Source organism: Orcinus orca, chromosome 2 (genome assembly GCF_937001465.1).
Source record: "Orcinus orca chromosome 2, mOrcOrc1.1, whole genome shotgun sequence".
Classification (NCBI taxonomy): Eukaryota; Metazoa; Chordata; class Mammalia; order Artiodactyla; family Delphinidae; genus Orcinus; species Orcinus orca.
In genome coordinates this window covers 60,398,962-60,416,611 of record NC_064560.1, presented here as the reverse complement: position 1 = coordinate 60,416,611, position 17,650 = coordinate 60,398,962, and the positions used below count along the sequence as shown (strand labels likewise).

General features: G+C 45.1%; 1 protein-coding gene across 3 annotated transcripts in view; it reads right to left on the bottom strand.

Moving 5' to 3' along the window:
- Positions 1 to 17,650, bottom strand: part of HOMER2 (homer scaffold protein 2) — a 93,047-nt gene that overhangs the window by 36,671 nt on the left and 38,726 nt on the right. For all 3 annotated transcript variants that reach the window (XM_004278306.3, XM_033402939.2, XM_033402938.2), the window contains exon 2: positions 6,755 to 6,911. In XM_004278306.3, coding sequence (XP_004278354.1) covers positions 6,755 to 6,911 — 157 coding nt within the window. The remainder of the gene's footprint in view (positions 1 to 6,754; positions 6,912 to 17,650) is intronic.

The window sequence follows — 17,650 nt, the reverse complement described above, 5'->3', positions numbered from 1 at the left end:
TGTGAATGGGAGGGATATTCTGGGGGTGGGGGTGAGGAGATGGGACCTGAGGGAGGCTTAGTTCTGGGCAGGTGAATGGAATCCGCTCTTGTGAGACTGGAGAGAATGAGGTAGGTTGAGTTTGACGGACATAAACTACAAGCTCAATGTCACTAGGAATGTGGAAACTGCATTACCATTACTACTATATACTCACCAAATTCAAAATATGTCTGATGATACCAAGGGTGGGGGTGAGGATGTGGGGCAATGGGTGCTCTCACATATTGGCAAAATCACTTTGAAAACTAATGTGGCTTTCTCTGATAAAGTTTAAAATGCACATTCCCTACCACCCAGCAATTCCACTCCTAAGTATATATCTGAGAGAAACCTTTGCATAGGTACACAAGGAGAAATGCACAAGGATGTTCACAGTAGCAGTGTTTGCAAACATAAATGTCCACCACCAGCAGAATGGATAAATTATGGTATATTCATACAACGAAATACTACCTAGAAGTGAAAATTAACCAAAGCTATAGGTATCAGCACGGATGACGACAAAAACTTAAGTTAAAAAAAAAGTCACAAAAGAAGACATACAGTATAGGTCTCCGTATGATTCTATTTATGTAAAAATCAAAAACAGGCATAACTAAATAATATATTTAGGGCAAGGGTCAACAATTATAGCCCTCAGGCCAAATCCTGCCTGTTTTTGTAAATAAAGTTTTATTGGTACACAGCTTCACCCATTCATGTACATATTGGCCTCTGGCCATTTCCTTGCTATTGATACAAAAGAAAAGTTGAAGAGCTGTGAAAGAGATTGTACAGCTCATAAGAAAATTACTGTCAGGCCCTTTAGAGAAAAAGTTTGCCAACCTCTGGCTTAGGGATATATACACAAGTGGCAAAAGTATAAAGAAAGGCAAGGGAATGTTTAACACGAATTTCAAGAAAGTGGTAACCTCTTGCAGGGTGGACGGCAGGTGCCTCTATTAGGGAGAGGTCCAGAAAGGGACTTCTGAAGGACTAGTAAAGGACAGACCTCCTCAGTTGGGTGTTGGGTACATGAGTATTTGCTTTGTTATCAGACATTAAATGGCACAGATAAACAGTTAAAAATAAAAAACATGCAAAGCTATAACAAAGCTCTCAGGGAGACGAATTCCCCGTGTGAGCAGAAGCTTGTGAAAAGGGAAGGCGGTGCCCTGTGCATGGGGACACTGGAAAACTGTGCTGGGGGCAGAGGAAGTGGCTGGACCTGTGGTTTCTGGCCTCAGGTAAGCAGGGGGAGGCTCAGCAGACTCTGGGGTCACAGGAGTGGAGGATGTCACCCAGCAAGAGGGGACAGAGTTTCAAGGGAAGAGGCCTGGGTAGAAAATGACTTTAGAAGCACGAAGGCAGGGCCTGAGGAGTGAAGGCATACAGAAGGGACAGTCAGGAGGGAACAAGGAGGAATGAGGCCTTCGGTGTGGAGAGAAAGGGCACGCGTGGGTGTTCGATGAAGCAGACGGACTCAGCAGGACCAGAACTGGTGCCTCCCTGGGGACTTGGGAAGGCCGGGGGTGGGGGGCGGGGGGCAGGGGAGCACCCTTAGAAAGTGAAGCTCAGAAGGAAGAAGGGGCTGCTTTAAAGCACAACCTTTAATATGGGCTCCCGACCCCTATGCCCACCCCCTTCCTCTTTTTCGTGAATTCTCTCTGAAACGTTCATGGAGAAAAAAGAAAAAGAGACTCCCCAGTAAAAGACTCAGTTCCTGCAGATCACTGGAACCCACTTCTCAGACAATGCACAGAGCACATGCAACCAAGAGGTACCTGGAAGAAGCAAAAAGCTAAGCTCCTCCAGTCCCTAGTGCAGCTCCGGCTTCAGAGGAAGCTGGAGGCAGGCCCCCTGGTTCCTATTCAGGGCAAGTCCCCAAATCCACGGAGATGGAAGTCAGAACGCAGAAGAGGCTGGGGATGTTACACCAATTAAAAGACTTGTTGCCTGCTTCCAGAAAAGGTATTAATAGATGCTTTTATTCTTGTTTTTTAAAACCATAGTCAGGGAAGAAGAGAAACCAACATTCATCGAAAATCCTACTGTGTGCTGAGAACCTTCCATATGTCTGCTCCTTTAACAGAAGGTGCTCTGTATTTATCCAAAAGGGGAAACTAAGGACTTCGCTGGAGGTCCAGTGGTTAGGACTTCACCTTCCAATGCAGGGGGTGTGGGTTTTATCCCTGGTTGGGGAGCTAAGATCCCACGTGTCTCATGGCCAAGAAACCAAAACATAAAACAGAAACGATATTGTAACAAATTCAATAAAGACTTTAAAAATGGTCCAGATCAATGAAGTGAGAGAGTGGCATGACATTTACACACCACCAAACAAATGTAAAATAGATAGCTAGTGGGAAGCAGCTGCATAGCACGGGGAGACCAGCTGGGTGCTTTGGGACCACCCAGAGGGGTGGGATAGGGAGGGTGGGAGGGAGTCGCAAGAGGGAGGATATATGTATATGTATAGCTGATTCACTTTGTTATACAGCAGAAACTAACACACCATTGTAAAGCAATTATACTCCAATTAAGATGTTAAAAAAAAAGTCCACATCAAAAAACAAAAACCAAACAATGACCAAAAAAAAAAAAAAAAAAAAAGAGGAAACTATTCTGATGGGTGGAGGAGGAGGGGACCCTGACTGTGTTCTTGAAAGCAATTTCACATTCCCAGACAAAACACCAAACAAGTCAGAGTTTCAGAGGCTTATATCCTCCAAACCGTTGTGATTAGGCAGAACACAGTGGGTGCTGCTAAATATCTGTAGAATGGATGACCTCTAAGGTCTCTTCCAAGATAGGCTTCTGTGATCCTATAAATAACTGAGAACCCAGGGCAGGGGAGCCATCCAGAGCACCCGGGAGAAGCACCTGCTCCAGGCAGGTCTTGTCCACAGGTGCAGGCAATTCCTCACGAGGATGGCAATGATTAACTCAGTCTGTAAAGAGTGCCAACAGCACAATGAAATCAAGTGCTGCGACGGCTCAATTCACAAATGCTCTGGAAATGGAGTTGGCTGTTCTGCACAAAAACTCACCATCAGTCACACGGCTGTTGGTTGCGGCTGTCGGTGATGTGATGGCTCACATCAGCGCTCTGGGAAGCTGGGAGACCCCTCATGTGGCTCCCACCTGTCCATGCACAGGGCTGGCCCTGGGTGACATTCTGAGGTTTTGGTCCTGGTTCCCTCTTGGCGGTGATCCTACTCTTGCCCACTGTCCCGCTGCGGACACGGCACACCTCCTGCAGGCCTGGAGAGGATGTGGCCAGGCCTGACCTCGTCACCCACCCATGTCTATGGCGTGGCCCACTCTAGCTTGATGCTGAGACTCCAAAGATGGGCCAGGCCCGTTCCTCGAAGAGCACAGTCTCCTGGTAGACCCCACACACACAGACATGGATCCACAGAACCTCCAGGCAATGCTGGAGCTACGCACCACAGTATTCCCACCCACGTACGTCTTGAGCAGCAGCTGCGACTGACACATGAAATACTTTCCTTGGAAGAAGGAAGAAAAGGTCTGCACACAGATTTTTCCTACGATGAGCAGCACCAAAGGCTCTCAGGGGGAGGAGAGGGCTCCTCCGCATCCTTCCCCAAGTAGAGCACGACCAACGCTCGGACAGGGCAGAGGCGCTTGCTATGCCCGGTGTGGAACGACAGCTGCTAAAGCTGCTGGCTGCACCTCCTCCCTTCACGGGGGGCCCATGCTCTGTGGGCTGCCCGCGGTTGACTCAGCGGCTGAGTCCACTGTGGTCTTTGCTCGCAACCACCTCCAAGTCCCTTCCACACCAGCAACCTGTTCCTGAAGCACATCTACTCCTTCATTTGGGAGGGGCAGAGCAGGCTCCCCCTTCCAGACCGCAGCAGCCTCCCGCCTTGGGAGGGACAGCTGGCCCAGAAGCACCAAGCAGAAGACGTGACATGGCCAGGCCAGGAGAGAGAGGCAGGACCGGGGGTCCTAGAACTGCCCAAGGTCAGAGGTGTAGCCAAGACACCACCCCAAAGGCTAAAAGCATCTGACCATCTGTCATCTTAGTTCCTTTAACATTTGGAATCGAAGGCCTAAAACAAAGTGGGGTTGTCCCAACGTGGTGGAATGCAAGGATGAGGATCCAGAGGCAGGGGTGGGATGCAGAGGGGCAGCGGACAAGGGCCCTGGGACAGCGCGGCACTGGCATCAGGTCAGCAGACGGCGCCCTACTCCAGCCCCTAGGGAGGAAGGAGATCCATCTGGATTATTGGGGCAGGGCAGAAGCTGGGGCTGGGGGGATCAGGAACTCAGCTGTGGGTGGGGAGCAGGAAGGTGCAGAAGACCGGGCAGTGTCAAGAGCTGCTACCACTCTGGGGAAATCACCATCCGGGGGTCCTTCTCCCTGTCTCACCTGACCTGTGGAGCGGCTGGAGGCACAGGATCTGACCTAGACCCGGCCTGTTGGTTTTGCACATTGTTGCTGAGCAGCTCCAGGCAAGGTCCAGCTGAGCTGAGGAGGCCTGGGGACCACTGTCTGGTATTCTGTGCTCCAGTTCTCAGGGTGGAACAGTTGCCACCCACCCGCGGCCCCAAGTGCCAGGCACAGGGACTAAACAACTAAGGCTGGTCCCTACCCACTCCCCTGGGCCTTATGCTCTGTCACAGGACACTCCCTTTCGCTGAACAAGGCCCCGTCACAGTGCCTGTGCCCCGCTAGTAAGGCAGGAACTCTGGGTGGGCTCCTGGAATGCCAGGTGGTGTGGCGCTTAGGAGGCGTGGCCAGAGGGCCGCAGGCTCCATTGCTGGATTCCAGTGGCACCCCACAGCCTAGGTTCCCAATTCCCACTTTTTAAGTGACTCCATAACTTGATGGATCCCCCGCACTGAGCCGGAACTAGCTCTATTCTTCAGCTGGCGGATAGCCCACCCTCCTCCACCCACCTGATTTCTCAGAGCTAGCTCGTTTGGCTCGGACCCCACCACTGTCACAGACTTCAGGAGCTGCAGACCCGTATAACGCAGTGGCTGACACATTGACAAATTACTCAAAGCCCAGCTAATAGGACTAAAGCGCTTCCTCTAAGAAAGTGCATTTTATCTGTATTTAAATACAGATAAAATGCACTTTATCTGTATTTAAGCCCACTCTGTCCTGGGATAACTCAACTGACAAAAGTGCAAACCCATATCAAGGGATGGCAGATGAACTCACAGAATCTACAGATAAAAGAAAGCAAGTCGGCTTGATTCACCACTGCTAGCAGAACATCCTGGCAAGAGGTGAGAAGATTCCAGCTCAAAAGCACAGAGAAGGAGAGTGGTAATACAACCGCCAGATCACCATGTCTCCCAGAAGAAAAGAAATAATAAAGGCATCTCTCAGATAGTCAATCCTCAAACACAAGGTGCCTATCTACTATGCGCCAGGCACTTCTACCCTTCCTGAGCGCTCATCAGAACCCTGGTCAGCGGAGGCTTCCCATGCCTCCTGCTCTGTGGTTGTGGGGTTGTGGAGGGAGAAGCCCACAGCCAGGCCCCATTCTACTACCCAGCCCTGACCCAACTCCCCAGGAACGCTGACCTAGGGGCAGATTGCAGGCGAGAGGAGGCCATCAGAAGGCTACTGCAGCAGTCTGAGCAAGACTGTACCAGGACAAGAGTTATGGCCTTGAAACAAAGCATTAGGTATAAATGTGACACACTTCAAAGGCAGATTCATTCTACCAACTAAAAAGGGAATGACTGTGCTTTTCCATTTCCTTCTTTCTTTCCTTCCTTCCTCCCTCCCTCCCTTCCTTCCTCCCTCCCTCCCTCCCTTCCTTCCTTCCTTCCAGCAACAAGTGACTGGGAAGTGAAAATGGAGAGGTGGTTTAGAGGGCAAATAGGGGAATTCAGCTTCAGATACACTGAATTTCAGGTGAGAGCAGATTATCCATGTAAAAATGTCCATCAGGATGAACACAGATTAAAGACAGAAAAGAAACTATAAAGCATCAAGTCTACTTTTTTTTTCTTTTGTAAACTTGGTGATACATCTACTGATAATCCTTCTTTATTCTGCTCCCATCATAATGTGGCAAAAATATTGAGGAAGACAGCAGAATAATGAAAACACCAGGAAAAAAATTATCTCAAGAAATACTCCAAAACCATTTAATAAAATTCAATTCCCATGCCTAATAACACCAAAACCAGACTAGTTACAATACCCAATGCTGTCGGGGGTGCAACAAACTGGCATTCTCATACATGCTGGAAGACAGAACTCTTCGGAAAGCCCTTTGGTAATAACCATCAAGAGCCATAAAGCGCTAATATCTTGACCTATAACATTACTTCCATAAATCTATCCTAAGGAAATATCCGAAAAGCAATAGGCATGATGACCAAATGAGGTTATCTGTTTCATGAAGATGCTCATTATCTATAATAGTAAAAAACTGGAAGCCACTTCAGTCGCTAACCATAAGGGGAGAGATTAAGGACATTATAGGTCCTTGGTGGAATTATTAAAATAGCATTAAAATGCTAGTTATGAAGACAGCGTGCTAACAGGGAAATTTTTTTTAATTGGCCATAATTTTAAAAGAAAAAAGCGGGATCTGTGATTATAAAGACATGATAACAATAACATCTCTGTTAAGGTGGCAGGTTTGGGGGTGCACCCTTTTCCCTCCACTTTTCAAATGTATCCTATTGCTTTTGATGAAAATAAGTGACTTCAAGTGAGCCGGCGAGATGGTACCTTGGCTCCATCCACACTGATGATCCGATAGCTGTTCCTTGTGACATCGTAGAAGTAGGAGACTGTGACGGCCTGCTTGCTCGCAGGCACCCAGTTCTTCTTGGTGTTGGGGTCGATCTGGAAAACATGGGCTCGGGTGGTGAAGATGGGCTGTTCTCTGCAAGAGGAGAGATGGGTGAATGAGTTGATGGAACTTTATGTATAATTTATGATTTCTAAGCCACCTAAGATTTTAATCATTTATGGAGAAAGATACATAAGCCTGAGAACAATTAAAATAAAAAAAGGGAAGAGAGGAGAAAAAAAGAGACACCAGCGGAGTAGTTACTGAAACCCAACACCCTGAGGCTGCGGGGCAATTGGCCTAATGAGAAATTTGCTTAAAAGGCAACTCCCAATCCAAGAACACGTATATCTCTCCATCTATTTGTATCATCTTTAATTTCTTTCATCAGTGTCTTATAATTTTCTGCATACAGGTCTTTTGTCTCCTTAGGTAGGTTTATTCCTAGATATTTTATTCTTTTTGTTGCAATGGTAAATGGGAGTGTTTTCTTAATTTCACTTTCAGATTTTTCATCATTAGTGTATAGGAATGCCAGAGATTTCTGTGCATTAATTTTGTATCCTGCTACTTTACCAAATTCATTGATTAGCTCTAGTAGTTTTCTGGTAGCATCTTTAGGATTCTCTATGTATAGTATCATGTTATCAGCAAACAGTGACAGCTTTACTTCTTCTTTTCCGATTTGGATTCCTTTTACCATAATTCAAAAAGAGTCATGTACCAAAATGTTCATTGCAGCTCTATTTACAATAGCCAGGACATGGAAGCAACCTAAGTGTCTACTGACAGATGAATGGATAAAGAAGATGTGGCACATATATACAATGGAATATTACTCAGTCATAAAAAGAAACAAAATTGAATTATTTGTAGTGAGGTGGATGGACCTAGAGTCTGTCATACAGAGTGAAGTAAGTCAGAAAGAGAAAAACAAATACCATATGCTAACACATATATATGGAATCTAAGAAAAAAAAAAGGTCATGAAGAACCTAGGGGTAAGACAGGAATAAAGACACAGACCTACTAGAGAATGGACTTGAGGATATGGGGAGGGGGAAGGGTGAGCTGTGACAAAGTGAGAGAGTGGCATGGACATATATACACTACCAAATGTAAAACACGTAGCTAGTGGGAAGCAGCCGCATAGCACAGGGAGATCAGCTTGGTGGTTTGTGACCACCTAGAGGGGTGGGATAGGGAGGGTGGGAGGGAGGGAGACGCAAGAGGGAAGAGATATGGGAACATATGTCTATGTATAACTGATTCACTTTGTTATAAAGCAGAAACTAACACACCATTGTAAAGCAATTATAATCCAATAAAGATGTTAAAAAAAAAAGAAGGCAACTCCCGGTGCGGTGTTTTTGCATCTCCGTCAAGTGTCCTATTCTTTTTCTGACATCCTGTTGGCATTTTTAGGATTTTGCAACAAATTCACTGGGGAGCGGGGAGGATTACGCAACAGTTTTAGGATTTTGCAAACCATTTGTGACTTCATATTATATTTCTACTAAATACTTCTCAGATTTGCAGCATTTTATGAATGATGCATTCATTTATAACTGACCGAGCCTTAAAGTTTTATGTTTCCAACTTATAAATCTTTGGGTTTTATGTAATGTTCATCAAATCTCTCTCTTTTGTTATTCTTGCCTCTGTATTGTTGTTGCTTTCTCACTCACATGCCTGTAAATTCTTCATGCGATTATTAACCGAATTAGCACAGTATCTATGTTTCTTTCTGTTGAGTGAGGAATTAATTACATCTTGACAATAAGCACTAATAAGGCAGGTGGATAAAAATTGTAATGGATTTCACTGCATTTCATATTTTAAGGTATCTACTTCACAGAGTAACACAAAATAAACCATAGACTCATTACAAAATATAATTTTTTTAATATAATTATTTTTGAAGAAAGGGTCTTCAGGCAAACTGGCTCGAAAATCCTTTTAAGTGGTCCAAAATAAGACAAAATGGGTGGGGGGAAGCCAGCAGGATGTGAAAATAATCCCATCATTCATAAAATACTATAGATTTAATAAGCACTTATTAGAGGTATAAAATTAAATCAAAATCAGAAAAATTAAATTTTTTTAATCCTCATAATGTCAAAGAGATGACATAAGAGGACACCCAAGCAGAAACAAAAAATAAAATCAAAAGGAAAAGTGAATTTTAAGTGTTCCCGTCTCTCGATGGAGTGGTTTTAGGTAAAGCTGTCTTTCAACCCATCCTGGCTATAGAAGGCTCATTAAAGAGAGAAACTTTTCCCTAGTAAAGCAAATTACTATTTATTTGAGCCTCATGCAAGGAATACTGAATAACACCATGAATACTGGCATTAACCATCAATTGTGGATGTAGATAAACGCAGAAACTTTTTCATGACTATTTCTCTGAATCAATAAAAGCCCAGGGCATGCTCTCTTCCTGCTACCTCAATGCAGCTGTTTCTAGAATCCAGCCTTCCAGACGGACACAGCCCAGCATTCCTAGCCCCCTGAAGCTTCCCTTCTAGGTCCCAGGAGCTGGGCAAGCGCCTCTGCGGTGTGGATCACTAAGCCGTTTGTCTTCCCTCAACAGTGACCAAGTTCACCCACCCACTCAATTCTAAATCAACACCCTTCCAGCCGCAGGGTAACAGCTGTAGAAACAAAAGGAATATTCTCACTGTAATTTCCTGCATCTGTTGTCGAGAGGGGCCAGCCCGTGGGGGAACGTGTGTGCCTGCGAATACCAGCCCTCCTAATCAATCCACGTGGGGAAGCCTGACATCTGCATCCCCCAGCTGTGCTACTGCAGCCCTGGCACCATGTTTTGCTAATCATCCAAGTACAGCACCATAAAAGAAAGCACTTGCTCACATGGAATTCTTCTGCATATTTAAGAGGAGGGAGCAATTGAAAGGGCAGGAATACAGAAGAGGTTTTTAAAAGAACCGAATTATGCAATGTGTACAAATATTGAATCATTACGTAGTGCACTTGAAACAAAATAATGTTAATATGTCAATTATACCTCAATTTAAAAAAAAGAATTGAATTATGCTAAAATCTCTGCCTCTCTTTTACAGAGCACTACGAGCTGGGCAGGGACCCATGGTCACCCAGGAGCCCTCCCAGGGGAAGGAGCCAGACTTTCGGTTCTTCCCTTGTGTCCTCCACACCGGGGAAGAGGGACTGGGTCTACGTTTTAGGACCTTTAGACCAGTGTTTCCTCAACCTCTGAGAGGAATTAGCTGGGGCATTTAGTAAAAATACAAATTCCTGGGCCCCAATCTATCCCGGCAGGAACCTGGCTGTCCAGGGATGGGGCCTGGGTAGCTCTATTTTTAACAAGAGCTACAGGTGATTTTTATCCTCTAGGAATCTGGGGAGATACTCACATTAGACATTATCAGACACTCTAGAAATAATGGAAGAAGTCACCCCTACAGCTGTCATCTCTCCTCCAGAATGACGGAAACGACTCCAAGACATCCTTCCACAGCGTGAAGGGGACAACAGAGGGACAGAGAACAGGATCTTTGGGTGCAAAGGCTGGGGGGAGGGGCATGGAGAGGCAGAGGTGCTCTGGTCAGGACAGACAGCAGCCTGTGGTGGTCAAGCAGCGACCTTCTGAAAGTGCTCTGTGTGCCTGAGGCCTACAGGAGCGAGGGAGTGAGGAAAGCAAGGTGGAGAGGGACGGTGGGGGAGGGACAGGGAGACAAGAGAAGCTGGTAGAGATTTCTGACCACGGATAAGCCAAAGCCACAAGTCATCTGCTTGGCATGATTCAGGTCAAGGTGAGCATGTAGACAAGAAGGACCCCATCTCCAAATCTGTCCGCTCAGCTCTGGGGATGGAGTGACGCCATGGCGGGACCCCAACCAGAAATGCAAGGACGTTGGGAGACACGGTTGGCTCAGCTGGCCATACCCTCAGTGGCTGCAGCCCTGGTCCTGTGGTCAGGCCTCTGCAGGGGAAATGGCTGCTCCAGCGTGGAGACAGCACAGTGACCCAGGAAGGGAGACCCACAGACCCCATGCTGAGGGTGGGCACTATGGGAAGAGCCACAGCCCTTCTGAGGTCAGAGACCTGCGATCCTCAGGCCTGGGGACCTGGAGGCCAGCTTGGCACAGCTTTGGGTCCAGAAAACTACCCACAGTACTGGGATTTCCATGTGAATAACCAAGTCCTTGGCCACTGGAGAGTTCTATTTTATTCTTCTAAAATTCAAAACTCGAATGGTATTTAAAGAAAAAGAAAAAAAGAGGGGAGATGGAAAGAAAAGCCTGTTAATATTTAGCTGATATTTAGTTTAAAGCCAACTAATATTTACTGAGTATTTACCATCTGCCAGGCTTCACATATGAGCTCTCATTTAAGATCCCAATGATCCTATGGGGATCCAGGTGGGGAAACGGGGCTCAGAGAGGCCAAGGACCTTGGCCTTGGGTTACACAGTTAGTAAGTGGCAGATCTGAGCTTTGAAGTCAGTTCTAAGTGACACAGACAACCCCCCCCCCTTAGCCATTATACTCTCTTCCTAAAATAATACCTGTCTGTAGTAGGCAGTTCTGATGTGACTCCTGGGATCCCCTGTGTAATCCCCTCCCTGTGAGCATGGGTGGGACCTGTGACTTGCTTTTAACCAACAGAATATGGTGAAGGTGACAGGAGGTCACTTTGAGCAAGTGACAGAGGACTGTGACTTCTGTCTTGCTAGCAGACTCCCCTGATTGACTCTCTTGCTGGCTTTGCTGAAGCAAGTTGCCATGTTGGGGAGGACCATCCCACAGCAACTCCAGCCAGAGAGGGTGACCTTCAGCCAGAGGAGAATGGAGGCCCTTAGTCCAATATCCTTGAGGAACTGAAATTCTGCCAACAACTGCTTAGAAGCTTATCTGTCCACACTCGAGCCTTTGGATGAGACCCCACTCCTGGCTGACACCTCGATGACACCTCCTAAGAAACCCTGAAGCAGAGGACCTAGCTAAGCCATTCCCAGACTTCTGACTCACAGAAATGTGTTTTTTTGTTTGTTTTTGTTTTTCTGTGAGTAGGAATCAGGTCTCCTATTTTTTTATTAACAGTTTTTCAATAGATAATATGTGAACATGGTACAAAATTTCGATGACACCAAAGGGCATACAGTGAAAGGCACAACTCTCTCCTGTCTCTATGCCTTCAGTTCTCTCCAAAGGAAACATTTATGTAGTTTTTGAATATATCTTTCTAGATGTACTTTATAAATATCTACTGGCACTTATGGGAAGTGCTTGAAGTAACCTACCTTTGTCTCTGAAATCTTGGCCTTCAGCCTGCTTTCAAACCCATTGCCTATAAATTCCCTTTCAGGTCATAACCACTCTGCTTTCAAAACCAGGTAAAGGCAATGCAGATATATTTTATCCTTTTTTTTTTATTGCCAAAAGGGGTTATAATGATGAGAGCAGACCCACATATTTTGATTTAGACTACAGCCCTCTAACCCGTTAATTCTTTGTTTCAACAATTGTCCAGGATATACACAGAAATGTGTTTTGTTTTACGCTACTAAATTTGTAGCACTTGATTACACAGTGATAGGTAACTAACATATTGACCTTCACAGAAAATTTACTGCACCCCAAGCAGACTGTATATGTTCTCAGAGGGTTAAAACCCTCTGGACAGAGCTGTGAGTGGGCAGCATTCTCCACGTAGAAAACTGAAGGTCACAGGGTGATTTCAGGCAACGTGCATAGCAAATCTTTACATCTTTATGAGCAAAATCAGAGAACAAACCTCACCACAAAATACAGAAAAGCAGACCCCAACTCTGAAAGAGCACCTTGCCCTACCTGAGAAACTAAAAGAGCTGGAACTAGGACACAGAAGTCAGTTCCTGGAAGTGTGCAAATCAGTATAAATAGAAAAATTCAAGAGAAGCAGAACTTTCCAAGCCAAGAGGGCACCTTTCCTTCCCAGCAGGGAAAAGCTGAAGAGAGTGTGTATCAGAGAACAGAAATTACCTTCATACCCAATTTTATTCTCCTTTCTTTGGTGTTTGATGCTTAGGGAGTATATTTCAAATATACTCCCATTCCTTCTTCAGTGCTTTAAATAGAAAGCAGATGTTTCCGGATGGCAGAACGTTTCTTTAGGCAGACAATAACAACCTACCGTTCCCTTGCATAGTCTTTTTAGAGCTGAATAAACACCAATTGTTGCTCACTGAACACATTTTGGAACCTGACAGTAATTGTCCCCAAGAATAATTAGACACTGTGAAACAGACATATGCCTGGAATATGAAAAACACTCGGCAGACAGACCACTCCCCCTTTGAACGATTTCTGGCTCCATGTGAAATGATTCTGCAAAGAACTGGCATGACTACTTTTTGCAGAAAAAATAAAATAAAAATGATAGTTTAATTTATGATAATCCCTCACTTGCAAGGTTCACCAGGCTTTTCCTGACAGGAACCTGTAAAACCTCATGATTCTTATTATTCCTGCTTCTACCTGCTTTGAATTAAAACAAACCGTTCAGACATTACCTTACAGACATTTAGACATGTTTCAGAGTCTCAGAGGATGCCCTAATGAGCTTACCTGGCTTGACTCTTGAATCCTTCCACACACCATGCATACAGCACAAGAGAAAGGAGCAGCCCCAAGCTCGATGGGCGTGGCACTGCCCACCTGGCTTCAAAGACCTTCCCTGGCTCTATGTCCCACAGGACCAGCTCCAAGTGCATCAGAATGATCCACAGACGCCTGAGCACCTGTCCCTGTCCCCTCACCACACAGGCTCTCCTGCTTTTCTGCTAGCACTTCCAAAGCACCTGCATTTTCACATGACCATGCACACGCCCTTCACTGGGGCTAAAATATCCTTCCCCCCTGACTCGCCAGAAAGGCTCCCACTAGTCCTTTGAGTTCTACCATAGCATCTTTTCTTCTTTTTTTTTTTAAACTTGGGCAAGGTAGTTATCTTTCTCTCTCTCTCTCTTTTTTTTTTTTTAATATTTATTTATTTGGCTGTGCCAGTTCTTAGTTGCAGCACGTGGGACCTTCACTGCCTCAGGCGGGATCTTTAGTTGCAGCCTGCTTGATCTTTTAGTTGCGGCATGTGGGATCTAGTTCCCTGACCAGGGATCAAACCCAGGCCCCCTGCATTGGGACCACGGAGTCTTAGCCACTGGACCACCAGGGAAGTCCCCTACCATAGCATCTTGAGACGTCTAATTTGTGCTCTCAGGATGCAGGCCCTGGACTGAGCACCTGTCACGAGGGAACAGAAGCATGGGCTCATCAGGCTGTCAGCCCTCATTCTAGATGCTCAACAGGCCCCTAGTTGGCAGGGTCAAATCCCTGAGCCTAGGAAAAAGATCTGGGGGAAAAAGGAGATAATGGACAAAAGGTTTAGCACAATTCTTTCATGCAAAGAATCTACCAAACTCACAAGTATATTGTAGTTCTACTTTCACACAAAAGCCCCATAATAAAGTTACCATTATTTGCAGATAATAGTATCACACATCTAGAACACCTAAGAAAATCCATTGAAAAAGTGAATAGGAATAATGAAATCCAGTAAGGTGACTAGGTACAAAATTACTAACAAAAAAAATAACATCAATAGCCTTTCTATATATACAAACAACCAGAGAGACAATATAATAGATTTTAAAAGATCCCATCTAGAGTAGCAGCCAAAAAGATACAATTTCTAGGAATCAATTTAAAAAGTAAGCAAGATCTGCACAGAAAAAGTAAAGATAACTTCTCAGGCATACAAAAGAAAACTTTAATAAATAAGACATCCTGTTCTTAAGTGAGAAAAGTAATATACGCAGATGTCAATTACCCCTAAATACATACATACATTTAACAAAATACAAATATCAACAGAATTATTTTTAGAGCTAGACAGGGTTATTCATGTGGAAAACTCAACATGAGAGGACAGCCAAGAAAATTCTGAAGATGAAGAGCAATGAGGAGGTTTAGCCATAATGTAGGCAGATATTGAAATGTATTATTATAAAGTTACAGCAAATGAAATGAAGAGCTATGAGCAAAGAAATAGACAGACTAATGGAACAGACAGAATCTAGAAGCAGAAGTCCAAGGAATTAAGTATATGATGTAGGCAGTATTACCCATCAGTGGGGACACAGAAACCATTCCATAAACCCTGTTAGAACAATGGACCAGCAACTCCCTGGGGAAAACCTGCACCTGCTGGACCTTAGCCAGAAGTCCATCTCCTTGTCTGGTCTCCTTGTCTGGTCTGAGCCCCTTGAAGGGGGTCACAGCAGACCCATTCTATTGAAGTGATTTCCATCTGCCCCAAAACTGCCCAGATTAACAGAGCTGATAAGTGAGAGATATCACATAAGTCACATTTGTCACAAATCTTCGTACTCCACTGACTAGGGATTCCCTTTTTGGGTCACATTTACATCACGGAACAGAATGAGGAAAGTACCCCTGATGAACACTGACAGGCTTTCTTGATGACACTACCTTTATCATAGAGGGCTTGACAGTTTTTCAGGAGCTCTCAACCCACGTTCTCCTGCGGGTTTCCTGTGATGTGGGTTTGCATAAGTTCTGGGACTGGTTCACAGGCTGAGGGCTGCCCCAGAGGGCCCATGAGGTCCATTGCCATGTGCTTTGGAAAAGGGTCCGTACTCTTCAAAAGGGGTGGTGGGCCCAGAGCAGTGGGTGAGGATCCCAGTGGTCGGGGAGGGGAGAGGCAGAATTTCAGAAAAGCAAATCTGTGATGGAAGGCAAGTATTTGTATGGGGTAGGTGAGGGGCTTCTCTGAGGATGCAGGATAGGTAAACATATGATGGGAAGATGAGACCAAGGACGGGATCAAGGAAGAAAATAAAACTCACCAGCAACACTGCAAGACCATCTCGTGTTCAAACAGCACCCTTCTACCCCTGCACAGAAATTCCTCCCCCTCCTCCAAACGTCCCCCTCTACCCCGGGCCCAGAGTCCAGCAAATCTTCTGGGTTTAGCAGGTGAGGGGAAAATGACTCTGCAGACATGAGAGGTGTGCTCAGAGACTGGCAAGTGCTATTTGTGGCTACAGGAGTGGGTGGCAAGAGATGAGGCCTGAGGACTTCCCATGGCTAAGACTCCATGCTCCCAATGCAGGGGTCCCAGGTTTGATCCCTGGTCGGGGAACCAGATACCACATGCACGACGCAACTAAGAGTCTGCATGTCGCAACTGAAAGATCCTGCATGCCGCAACAAAGACCCGGTGCAGCCTAAATAAATAAATAGGTTTAAAAGAAGAGATGAGGCCTGAGGGTGGGCTGAAGCCAGATAGCCATGGATTCTGAAAGACACGCTAAGGAAATTGGTCTTTATCTTGGGGGCCACCGTCTCCAACTGTGCTCAGTGGAAAATTTATGTCAAAGCTATTTTCTCTTCCAAATACAGTCTAAGAAATATATATGTAGGAAAAATGTTAAATGCACTTGGATAGTTGTTCTCATAATGATGGGATATCATCATTAAGAGATTGTGTTCTCTACCCAAGACTGCTGGGTCACAGGTGATGCACCAATGCCCGCCTTTTGAGTTGCACATGGGCGTGTCACCTGCACTTACAAACCAGCCACCGAATCAACAGGCACCTTCTATGCATGATATTTCATCTATGGAAGGTATCCTAGGATTTCAACATACATTTGTGATTTTACTCTATATGTGGTATATCGAACATTTATACTAAAAAAAAGTCATTCCACCTGAACCTATGGTGATAAATGGGAGTTTTAAAACAAAAAGCAGAGTTTTATGATTCACCTGCTATGAACACCAAGAGCCAAGAACCAGAAAACATTCAAGTGATGATTTCTAAAAAGTCAGGTGGCAAGCAGCCAAGTCGTAACGATTAATGATTCCTGGGACGGCTAATTCAAGAGAGTGCAAAATACTGCCGAAGGAGCAGTTTGCGTTCTTCCTTTTGCTGTAACACATCTGTGCACATAGATTTTCCTGTTACACTGCAATGCAAACAAAATAGAGAAGACTTTATCCTGCGTCTGCTATGAGGGTATGACTTGGCAACATCATTCCTAATTAAGCAGATATGATTTTCTTATAAGACTGGAAAAATAATGTTCTCAATTTTAAATGTTGAGGGCTTTTGTATTCATCTACAGTAAACATAAAATGGGGGGAATGGGGAGTGACTGGTAACAGGTTCTTGGTTTCCTTGAGGAGGGAAAAATGTTCTAAAATTAGACTGTGTTGATGATTGTACAAGCTCTGAATATAGTAAAAAGAAATCAACGAATTGTATATTTTATATAAGTAAACTGTACGGTGCATGAGTTTTATCTCAGTAAAGCTGGTTTTTTTTAAAGATCAAGTGTAGAAAAGGATAAGAGGGAAAAAGACCCAAGTTTTCTGGCTTGGGCAGTTGAGAGGAAACGTGAGTCATGATGAGTGGACCTTGCCTGTGGACCATCTGGAAGAGATGTTAGAAAGCAAATGGGGGACTTCCCCGGTGGTCCAGCGGTTAAGATTCCACGCTGCCAATGCAGGGGACCTGGGTTCGATCCCTGGTCAGGGAACTAGATCCTGCATGCCACAACTAAAGATCCCGAGTGCCACAACTAAGACCTGGCGCAGGCAAATAAATAAATAATTTTTTTTTTTTTTAAAAAAAGAAGGCAAATGGGACCCCTTTTCAGGGTGACTCTTCAAGGTTAGAAGACTAGACTGGGGAACCCACTGCAGCAGCTGAGCAGAAATCACAGGTGGATGAAACCACGCAGGGTGAGTACACAGGCAGAGAGGAGGAGAGGGACAACCCAGTTG